The sequence below is a fragment of the Plectropomus leopardus genome, chromosome 5, assembly GCF_026936395.1.
Source record: "Plectropomus leopardus strain MGB_pleo_1.0 chromosome 5, ASM2693639v1, whole genome shotgun sequence".
NCBI classification, from domain to species: domain Eukaryota; kingdom Metazoa; phylum Chordata; class Actinopteri; order Perciformes; family Serranidae; genus Plectropomus; species Plectropomus leopardus.
In genome coordinates, this window is record NC_142180.1 from 29,592,894 (window position 1) to 29,604,965 (window position 12,072).

General features: G+C 39.1%; 1 protein-coding gene across 3 annotated transcripts in view; it reads left to right on the forward strand.

The window, feature by feature from the left end:
- sbno2b (strawberry notch homolog 2b) overlaps nucleotides 1-12,072 on the forward strand; it is an 83,222-nt gene that overhangs the window by 11,854 nt on the left and 59,296 nt on the right. For all 3 annotated transcript variants that reach the window (XM_088077897.1, XM_042482374.2, XM_088077896.1), the window contains exons 2-3: nucleotides 6,553-6,779; nucleotides 8,314-8,402. In XM_088077897.1, coding sequence (XP_087934023.1) covers nucleotides 6,672-6,779; nucleotides 8,314-8,402 — 197 coding nt within the window. In that variant the 5' untranslated portion in view covers nucleotides 6,553-6,671. The remainder of the gene's footprint in view (nucleotides 1-6,552; nucleotides 6,780-8,313; nucleotides 8,403-12,072) is intronic.

Consider the following 12,072-nt stretch of genomic DNA (forward strand, 5'->3'; position numbering starts at 1 on the left):
GTGTGCAGCGCTACTTAGCAGCTGCAAATGATAGTTAATCAGATGAGCCGATGTCCTGTACGGTTAACAATGCCACGGAGTTAGTAGCACTTGTGATTGTTGTGATTGTCAGATATCAGCACACCGGTGCAGGTGTGTGTTTGTGAGAGAGATACAGAGATTGTTAGAAGTAGCAGAGCAGGGCGCCCCTAAATTACACAGAAATGCTGCAGAGATTTTTAGCATAGTTTAATACGTGACAATTTTGGTATAAACTTTAACCTGCCAGTGTAGCAGATAGCCATCTGAGATTTACTCGCCATAAGAAAAATCCACCCACATTTGGCGCTTGGTAGGTGTTGATTTTGGACCTTGCACACTTGTAAGCAACAAATTTATTGACTTGAGATTAAGATCAGTTGCACACATGTAAAGTATAAACTCCCAAGTTTACTTCCATTTATGCTAAAGTGGAAGTGAGAAATGTGTGTACATCTACTGTGGGCACCCTGAAGAGGAAGCTTTGTTTTGAAGGATTTTCCCAGCACCTTAAGAAGGATTTAGCAAAAGGCCCAAAGAAAAGCAATGAAACAAGTGTAGCTGGAAGTAAAACAATACATGTTAGAGGTGAAGAGGCCACAATATACACTGGATATAGAGCGATGAGGTTTAAAGGCTGAGCCTGCATTTCTCTGTGATGCCACAGAAGAGAAATGCTTGTCCCACGCACATATTCTGTCCTCTGTAAGGAATGAACTAACTGGGGAGACAAAAGAAAGCAGGATAATGCTAAAAGCAAAAATAATTTTTTCTCTTTGTCATAGATTTTCACATTGCCCTTGCCACTGTATTTAATTAGACACATGCGTGCATGCGAGTGTTTTATAGCCCATGCATGCATGTGTTTTCTGACCTGGTCACACAAAATAAATTATTTATTTTACACAACAAGAAAGACAACCTGATGACATCATTTGTGCACATACACTAGTACATTTTATGTATGTGGAAGTGCAGTTATATATCAATAGTCTACATGTGAGTGTACATTTGTGAGTGAGGTGGCACACGCGCCAGGCAGGGTGGTTGTTCCCCTCGTGAGCGTTAATTCGTGACTTAGCAGCTTAGGGAAGTCACACTTCCCTGGATGATCCCCATGTGCTCTGGCCACCACTGATACTCACTAAAGGCCACCAGCATCCATCCAGGCGGTCCTTCCAACTACATTTTACTTCTCACCTTGCAAGCACATGTTGGGTGCAGTTATAGACAAAACTCATAGTAAACACACATCTTGTGTTTTTGAAGTGACGTGCACGGTGCTCGTTAACCTCTGTGTGGCTGACAGACAGGCACAGTGACTCACACAGCCGAGGGGAACCAACTGGCCTAGAATATGTGGCTGCATCGCTGGAAATACTGTTTCCAATGTCACCAAATCTCCATGTTTTCAGTCCGTCTGCCCACACAAGTCAGTCTGTGTATTTGACATGCTCAGTGCATGATTTCAGATTTTAAAGATTTTACAATTACTGATCATGAAATGGCCTAATCTCCCTGCAGTGAGCTTTTGCACCAGGCCACCCACTGAGAGAGAGATGGAGGGAGACACACATGGGAGGGGGTTGTACAAAAACCAGCGGTAACCTTTGAAGTAATTAACAGATTTAACCGATTAAACTGCAGAGTCTTTCTCTCTCTCTCTCTCTCTCTGTCTGTGTCCTGCTTTATGACAAAGGTTTTTGTGTGTTACTCTAAAATGGCGATATCCTCTCTATGCTATAAATCCAGATATTGACAGAAAGACACAGACATTTTTAAGTAACCAGACAGGGTTGTAAAAATTACTTAAGTGCCGCTTATTGATGAATAAACTTATTGTGTCCCCTGTGCTGCAGTGGGTTTCTTTCTCTTCTTTCTCCCATATCTCCAGCCTTAGTCTCCCTACTGATAGCTTTCTTCATCACCTCCCTCTTCCTCTCTGTGGTGGTTTGGAATAGTAGGGGGTTTTGCTGTTTTCCGGTAATGAGAGGCTTTACAGGAAGGAGATATGTGGGTCCACTCTTGCAGTGATCAGTATTGATTATCCTCAGAGGTTTGCTGGAGGGGTGGGGGTACGGTAACAGGCAACAGCAAAAGGCAGGCATTTTTCTGTTGCTAAGAGACAGTAGCGGGCATGGTAGTGGTGAGTGACGTGGCTATGGGTGATGGGGATGACAGTGCCTGTCTGCTCAGACTTATCAGGAGAGCTTGTACGTTCTCAGCGATTACACTTATTGTGTAAATAATTTCATCGGCTGAGGACTATATACCACTACTCTCACTATTGTTTCTACTACTGTATCACTGTATGCTGCCTTTCACATGCACTACTGTTGTCACAATACTGGAATTTGTAAATTCAATACAGTACCTTAGAAATTATCTATATTCAGTACCATTTTGGATGCCACAGGGAAAATCTCAAGGGGTATGTGATAAAATTTTTACAGCATATAATCAATATTGTATTGCTACACTGATGACAATTATATGAAATATTTACAATGCAAAAACAAATTTAACAGTTGGTGGCCTACAAGATAAATACTAAAAGATGACATAATTAGCTTTTTTCAATTCACAGTCCAAACATTTTACTGCAATAAAACTGATGTTAGATAAACAGACTGAAAACTTAATCTTAAAAGGATACTTATACTACAAAGTTTTCCTTGGTGGACATCATTGGCAGTTGAAAAATGGTGATAAATTTCAATAGATCACAATATATGTTATTGTAATATCCAGCAATAAATCTGAATTAGAAATACTTTATTGATCCTTGGAGGAAAGTTGACATTGCATACAATTTAAACAATTTACTGAAGGGAATATAACAAGGCTACAACATGAAAACAATAACTTTTCCTCCTGGTTAGTAGCAAAAAACAACAGAATGACTGTAGAAACTGTAGTGTACCTGGCACCTGTGTTAAGATACTGCAGAAAAAGATTGTTAAAACATTTCAAATATTCAGAATCAATATGTATTAATAGATAAATTCTTAGTTTTGTCAATACCCACATACACTAATATGTGACTTACATGAACTTTACTGAATGTGTGTTGAGACTGCTGCCACAGAATAATCCCTGCATGTAAGTGTTCAGAGACTACAGCTGCAGTTTTATACACGTCACTGCTAAACTGGTAAATTTAATAGAATGACACAGAATGACATTCGGTATAGTAACAAAATTAAGTTTCAGTTTAGTTTCCATCTTTCAATCATCCATTTAAATCCATGCTCTCTCTTTTTCACTCTTTTTCTTCTCTTTTTTTTAGCAGTTTGTCCGTTTGTTGTTTGGTTCAAGTGTGATACAGCCAGGTAAAAGCAGATTGAAGGAGGATTGTGAACTCAGCTCAGATACTACACATTATGCAAATTGTACTGAAAGGACTACAGGACCTTTGACCCAGATATATTGGCAAGATGCTCAAGAACTTTTGATGCATCTAAGCTTTTAGCCTCCTTAGGGTGTTGCATTAAGCACAATTCTGCAACACCGAAGAGGCCTCACAAGTCTCCCCCTGACTGCCCCGAGCTGACTTGTCTTCCTGTCCTGCGTTTATCTGGACCTCGAGGGGCTGGAAGCTGTCCATACACATACAGGCGCTATCTGATATCCTTTTGCTTAAGACCCCCTGCCTAGAAAGTTTGCCAGTTGGTTCTTTGTGTTGGGCTTCCCCACATTTGCCTCACTTTAGTAGTGGTATAGTAGTATCACACTGAGAGCTTGAGGGTAAAATGGCCTCCCTGTTGTGTGTATTGGCTGTAAAGGTGGTGAAAATGTTGGGTCGGGTCTCTCTCTCTCTCTCTCTCTCTCTCTCTCTCTCTCTCTCTCTCTCTCTCTCTCTCTCTCTCTCTGTCTCACTCTCTCTCTCTCTCTCTCTCTCTCTCTCTCTCTCTCTCTCTCTCTCTCACTCTCACATGCGCACACTCGGACTCACAAAGGTCCTCTTATTTAGACCCTCATGAACTCTATTAGGGTTTATTACCTCGGCTTTGTCCCCAGTGAACACGTCTGGCCCATGTTTCAGATTGGGGGCAAACTGAAGGGAGGAATGAAGGAAGGGAGAGGGAAAAGAAACGTGACAGTTTGATTAGTCTGGAGCAGGGGACTGGTACTGACGTTACACAGACATGCGTTGTCGAGTGCTGAGGGACTGGATTGATGCAGCAGTCAAAATTGAGAGATCTGTGGGATATTGGTTAAGGTTTTAGCCTGGAAGTAACATAGAATGCATTTTTTGATTTTTATTTGTCCGTATTTAGAATCATTTGTTTACAGTATGGGCTGCCATGTACCTCAGAGAAATGCATCTATTGTCCAAGCACATAAAGCAATAGTGTGCTAAAGTTGACTACACATTATATTTTATATTTGTACTGTCATTAAAAACCTCAGTGTTAAGCAGCAGAAGCACAAGCTGCCAGCCTTTTACTCAGAATGATTTGGTCTCTGTGTGAAACCATATCAGAGGAAAGTAGGTCATTGCGGTCAGCTTCCCAATTACAGGGGAGTGTGTCTAATTTATTCAGACAGATTAAAGAGGGACATCTGTAATGTAAATGTAAACAAAAAATGACTAAAATGATATAAATTTACCTACTTTAAAATACCAGTGCAAATTGCCCATCAGTGTGTATGTGCGTGGGTATGGGTATGTGTCTGTATAAGAAAGGGACACTGGAGTGGCTCATTAGCGTTGCAGGAAGCCCTCTGCGTATGTCCAGACAGTCTGGTCCAGCTCGTCTAACCAGTCATTATATCGGACGTGAATAGCTTGACCTGTGTAAAACACACACACACACACACACACACACACACACGCATAGCTGTGTGTGACAGAGGCAATCTTGTGCTACCTGATTACACTTTATGATTGTTAAGATGAATAATTGCGTGCAGCTCAAGTGTACCGACATTCAGGATAGGTTGTTCACATATATAACATGATCTACACCAACAAAGAGTATTTTGTACTGGTCACAATATTGACTGGATATTTTGTAAAAAAAAAAAAAAAACACTTTATGCAAGGTTCTTACAGTCATGGAAAACCTGGAAAAGTTATGGAATTTCACAGTCTTGTTCACCTGGCCTGCAAAGGTCATGGAATAAGTAAAATCCACTTAATGTTTTTGAAAAGTTCTGGAATTTGTAATAAAGGTCTTACAGTAGCCTTCTGTGAACATAACGGCCGATTTTTTTTCTGTAGCTGTTGGCATAACATGATATGCAATGATGCGTGACAGTCTTGTCTACCATCATGTACGTTTCTTCATTGTGTTCCTGCATTCTGTCTTTCCCTCCATGACTGCCAGAAGCCTGAAATGATGTTTGAAAAGAGTTTGAATCTTATATGTTTGAATAAGAGAAAAATAATGTTGTGACAGTATGATTTAGAATCTGGGGTCGTGAATTCCAAGGTTTCCATACCTATCCTATGCCCCACTACTTTTAAATTGCACTGCAATCTTTCGATCGAACAATGTTTATGTTATACATTGTGATTTTTAGTGGATTTTTTTTATGGATCCTTAAAGCCATAAAGGTATTGACATTTTATTCATGAAAATGTAGCCCTGTATATGTTGATTATCAGTTGCTATACTTAAAATAGGCCTGTTCCTTTGCATCCCACCCTTTTAGCTCTGTTGTGGACCTCCTGCTGTGATTTTAATTGGTCCTCTGATGAATGTTGAACCTTCAGTGATGTCAGATGACAGCCAGCTAATGAGTGCTGTCAATCAATAAATATAAGTTCACACTGCATTATGAATAGGATTGAAGTTCAATTTGTGTGGTGACAGTCTTGAGAAGGAAGGCCAACCTGCTTCATAATTTAAAATCTGATTTAACACTGCAAGCCATTTATTCACATTTTTATTCTTCTTATTTTGTATTTTTATTTTATTAAGTTCTTCATTTTCAAACGTGGTGAACTCTTTAGTAAAGTAAGTATGTACATCTGAAACAATGTCTTCTTGGAAAATAACTGTATGGGTTTGTAGTTTTCCATGGCAGACTTATGCTCTTTTAAGACCTAAAACCTATTTTTATTATTTGTTTGGTTAATGTTCACTGTTAGTTGAACTTAAATTTTTATACAACATTTTAACTCAGCTTATAATAATCAGCTTACATCAGTGTACTTATATTTCCTTCCGTTGTAGAAAAATGCTACAGCTCTTTCTCTTTCGTTCATTCGTTTCGTTCTTTAATTAGGTCATTGGAGGTGGAAAAAGGAACTAGGATGTGCTCTAAAGGAATTGAGATTTCCCACACTTTGATATTCATTGGTCCACATGCCTTGGTACTGATTTTCCGTTAAATACCAGCCATCGAGGTCTCCTATTTGCTGATATAAATTACTTTTTCCACATTCTTTTGTACACATCCACAATTTGGACGTGGTATCGATCACTGTGTTTGCTGGAACAGATTCCCTGCAACTCTTCTAATTTCTCTTTTCCCCCTCTCTCGCTCTCCGTTACATCCCTCTCTATCTGCTGTCTTCCTCAGGTCATGGAAAGCATTTGCCCCTGTTAGAAGTACTATCTCGGACACAGCCAGCACCTGGGTGGCGGTTGGAGGGTACATAGCCTAAGTCAGCTGGTGGTCATGTGTGAAGCTGTGGTCTGATGCCCACCCTCCCCTCAGCGCTGGCCATGGACGGGGAGAACTACCTGCATCCAGAAGGCCCTCAGCTGGACAGCAACATGTTCTCTGTGGCCTCCTCTAACATGGAGGTATGCTGTGGGATTTTATTTGCATTTATATAAATGCCATATTCATTTTCAGTTAACTTCGACTGTAGTCATGTCCATGTGCCTGTACAACATATACAAAAGCAGTTTCATTTATCTCTTTTAATGGTAACTCACTTTTTAAGAAGTCAAAACATGGTAGTTTAATTACTTGTGTCAGTATTTTGAAGTTTACTTATAGCTTGACATGCTCTTCTAACAGTAAATGTGTAACATTTTTTTTGAAAATATGAGTATTTCCTGAAAAGCGTCAAGGATTCCCATAGCAATCTCAAAAGATTGTACTTGAATGTATTAATTGCACGCATTTAAGTAACTGAATGGCATCCTGACAAAGTTAAACTAGGCTGAAAATACTGGCCCTTTTCAATACACTTTTGCAACTATCTCATATCTAGCATCATCATGAGTAAAACACTTAAGCTGACGCCACACCTCAAATATTTACTGACATCTGAGAGCTGGTGTGTGTGACTTCTGCAGAATAGTCTAGAAATGTGTGAGAAAGGAAGTGATCCTACGCGTGGTATTAATTGCAAGACACAGCTGCTTGTGAATTATTTGCAATTCCTGTGTAGATGAGACCAAATATTAAGGGGTCATGTCACCCACATTTACCTACTTTTCTATTAGTTGTCCACATTGGTTGGTTTTATGTTTTATATTGAAGTCATCTGACACTACCACTGTCACTTCAGTTTTTTGGTGAGTAAGTTTTTGTTGTTTGGTGTTCACAGTTTTGAAAATCACACATGGTTAAGTTTCCATTTGAAGTGGAAGTTATCGCTACCAAAGGAATTGTTCCAATGGTTTTTGAGCACCACTAATAAAATTCCATTTACCCCCATTGTAATGGGGTAGTGACAGAAATGTAAGAGAAGTTTCCAGAACCTGAGCTTCTAAAACTGAAGTTGTTTGCCTGTAAATAAAACACTAGGGGTAACAAGCAAAAATACGGCTACACTATAGAGTTAAACTAAAACAAAACTAAATCAGAGTACTCTGTCATCAATTACATGTGGTTTGTAATCCTTAGGAGCGTGTGGAAAGCATTTTTTCATAGTATTTTTTAAATTGTAATTATCTGCTATATTTATGGTTGTGGTTTTTGAAGGACTTTGTCATTTAATTTTGTCATACTATATTTATTCTTGTCTATTGCACTAATCCACCAAAGCAAATTACTTGTATGTTAAAACCGACTTGGCAGGAATAAACGGCGCTCTGATTCTGATGTTAAGTTTTTCATATTGTGCATGGCAAGATGCACCAGTGTGATGTTGATGTTGGTATTTTCTTGTACTGAATTGTAAACATAACAAATAAAGCGTGTTACAAGTTAAATTTTACTGTTCACTTTGCCAAAACATTCATCACTGGAGGAATGAACAGCAAAGAACTTGTTCTTTTCTATATTTTTTTTACAATTACAGAAAGCTCTGATGTGCTTAAGATGTTCAGTGTTATATTTCTATGACTCTTTGTAACATGACATTTTCATTTTTTTCTATTTCAGAGTTCATTATTTGCCTCCTCTGGGTCCTGGGGATCCTTCTCTCAGCCGACTGGATACAGCATACACTGCCCTATGCAATCTGGAAACCAGTAAGTGAAAATTTAACTCACAAATTTGTTGATAATACCTGGCCTTATCATGAGCTGAGAATGACAGTGCATCAGCTGAGAACAAGAGAAGTAACATTTTGCACTGTGCAGGAGTTAATATATGGTGGCTAAGAATGCTCCATAACAGATACAGCAGCCAGTGGCCTTTAGATTGAGGGCTGCAAACTGCTGAAATAGGGTAATAAACACCCACAGGAGTTTCATATATGACCTAACAAAAATGTCCCATCAGCCTCGGGACTCTCAGATATTACACTGTTATATGTAGGTATTATGATTATGCAAGTGTTTGTTGAGGTTGTCATAAAGATATTTTGCTAATGGTGTACATATTTGACCAATGTATTACTGTGTGAGACATCCATATGGCAGGCTATTTAACGTCCCCTTTATTTATAGACCTTCTGATTAGGATACACAAACTGAGTTGCAAAGAAAAAAATCAAGCCATTCACTATGTTGATATTATACAGGACAGATACCATGAATTCAGAGTGGTGTATCGTGTGAAAGTAAGTATATTACAATTGGAGTTCTTTGAGATTTTAAAGTCACAAAGTATACATTTATGTTAAGAGATTTTGAGGTATAACAGTGAATGTCAGTGCTAGGGTTGGGTACCGCGCTTGGTACTTTTAACTGAGCCGCCCAAATTAGCTTACATCAGTGTAATCAATATATTTGTGCCAAATTTCAGTTCAACTCATTTGGGTGCGAATGTTTTGTTTTTTTTAAACAAGAGATGAATGTGCCGAAAGTGCCCCACAGCCCGAAGCTAGGAAGTCAGCCATGGATCTATGCAGCCGCTCCATTGGCTTCCCAGTGAGCTAAGACAACGATCTGCCAAGATAGTGTCCACGTCTAGTCCATATTTTTTCCTATATTATTTAAGTAATAGCTGACTGTCACTGCTAGACGAGCAGACACACACATATAAGCAGACAGACAGAGACAGAAGATTAGCTCTGTATGCGATTAAAAAACGAGCAAACAGAGCTGCATTTCAGTGTAGTACTTCACCCCTGCAGCTTGTTTAAAAGAGTCATTTTTCATTATTACAGAAGACCGAAAAAGGGTACCATTGGGAACCGGCACTGAATTCAACATACCAGTATAAATTAAAATGTGAACAGTACACAACCTTAGTCAGTGCTTAATGTTGATGCTGAGTCATTCTTAATTAAGTAAATTTGAGGCTATATAGTGGTTATTGTGATGTTTTGCAGTAAAAAAAAATGTGGCTGCACCGTAATTCTGTGCTAATCCTAAAGTAAAAGTTTTGTCCTCCCTATGAAGGATTAAAGTTTTTGAATAAGGCCTCAAGTGTTTCAGGCACTTCTTATGTCAACTTATTACAAATAATTAGATTATTGAATCCTGTTATTACATTTCTGACACTCAATCAGGCCAATACATCACTTTTAACCTTACACTGCACCACCAGCTCACGTCACCAGGGATGGTCTCCTTTATCAGACCTCCTTCATTTCCTGTGGTGGGTGGTCTGCTGTCACCCGTACTTTGGTGGGTTTAATCTCAACATCTTGCAACTCTGCTGTTGTAATGACCTCACCACTAAATGGGAGATGTTAGTCCCTTTTCTCCCACACAAGGGGTGTGTGTGTGTGTGTGTGTGTGTGTGTGTGTGTGTGTGTGTGTGTGTGTGTGTATGTTTGTGTGTGTGTGTATGTGTGTGTGTGTGTGTGTATGTGTGTGTATGTGTGTATGTATGTGTGTGTGTGTGTGTGTGTGTGAGCATGGGTAATTCAAAGGCTGTGCAACATCTTGTCTACCAGCCATAGCGTAAGCAGCACGTCAACAGAGCAGCTGCAGTCCCTGTCTATGTCTACATTGCATCCGTTGAGCCACAGGGCTGCTGTGCACACAAATAGCAACGATGGCAGCCCAATGCCCCAAAAAATCGGTGTAATTAAAAGATGTAGCTGAGCCGTCACCTGAATTGGTCAATATGCATTTTCTTACACACATTTAGATTAGTTGGGCTCCGTTGCTGGTCTGACTTTTTGCTTTACTTTTGTGAAAAGTGTTTTTAATAAGGGATGGAAATTTAATTTAATGTTATTGACATTTAAAAAACATGTTAATGACTCCAAGACTGGAGAGAAAAAAAACAAGACAGTGAGAACAAGTATGTAAGCAAAAGAGTGAGACTATCAGTGTCTTAAAACTGCAATGCAAACACAAGTAATGTGTAGATTATATCTGAAATTTGTGTGGGCTTTTATATCCACGTGTAGTATCTCTTTTGTGATTCAATGGATAGGAACTTCTTGCTTTAAAGAAAAGATTTCATGCTCTTTGAGCCAAAACTTCTTAAATGACTTGCTGTAGTCATCACCAAACCTGTGTCATACTGAACACAACTCAGGAAGTGTTTGCTCAAGTAGTAGCGTTTTGTATTGTTATTGCTGTCTGAGCAGTGTTTCTTTGAAAGTTCAAGCAGCAGATGACGCGAGAGCATGGTCTGTGGTTTTCAAGTTCACTCACAGTAGAGTTTTCTGACATCAAGCAAGTTTTACGGGACCCTTCTCTCACTCTGTCTTACAATTAACAGATATCATGATTAAAGTCATAGTGTGCCATAACAAAACCAGTGCAATTGATTATCATCTTGTGACTTCATTTCTTTTTGTTGTAGAGGCCTTCATTTTGCAAGAACATCCTGTTGTTTGAAAAGGTGTTAATACAGCATCACTCTTTTCTTCCACGATCGTCAGGCTGCTGCTTAATTTGACTGACTTGCGCTACACAGTCTTGATGTAATTGATTTTTTTTTTATCCCGTAGTTGTCTTCTCACATGGTCATTGAGAACAAGCAGAGGAGTGAATAGATCACATGGCTCCAGTGACTGGAAATGTGAATGGACCAGTGCTCTGTTTGCTTTGATTAAAGCACTGACTGATGTGCTCACTCACCTCTGCACAGCTTAGACTATTCTTATGTGCAGTGATAAAAATGTCAGGAACAGGAACAGGTCTATTATAGGTTACAACGCTGATGTTCAGTTTTTATTGAGACCGTGTCAAAAAGGTGTTTGTTCTTTTCTATGGGCATGACTTGGTGTGTTACTGTTGTGTTTAATGAAAGGGCCATTTTTCAACTTGGGGCTGGGACCTCACATGGGTAGCTTTTATATTTATATTTTAGTGCTGATATACTGCTCAGTCTTGATTAAAATACAATGATTTTAACCATTAATTTAGGGACTTGTAAAATGGGGTGAAAGGCCAGAAAAGCTTAAAGGAGACCTGTTATGCTTTTCTTTATTGTTTTTTATATATTTTTTTTTAACTTTTTTTTTATATTTCTGTAACTTTGAGATATCACAATGTAACAAATAGAATAAAATGTGTGTAGAGAGAGCCAGCTGACTTATCAGAGCAGACTGGGCTTCTCGGGAGGCAGGACATAAGCTCAGACAGACTGTTTCAGACTGAGGTGCTGCAGCAAAGGGCAGTATAAGATACATGATGGATTTTTTGAAAATTAAAGCAGCTTATTCTAGTAAACCCCCAAAATACAAATATGATTCAGAAAATAAGCATAATAGGGCCTCTTTAGAAAGTCTGGGTTGGTGTTGGCACACAGCATGGGGTGCCACTCTGCACTGGCGAACTGTCACCACAG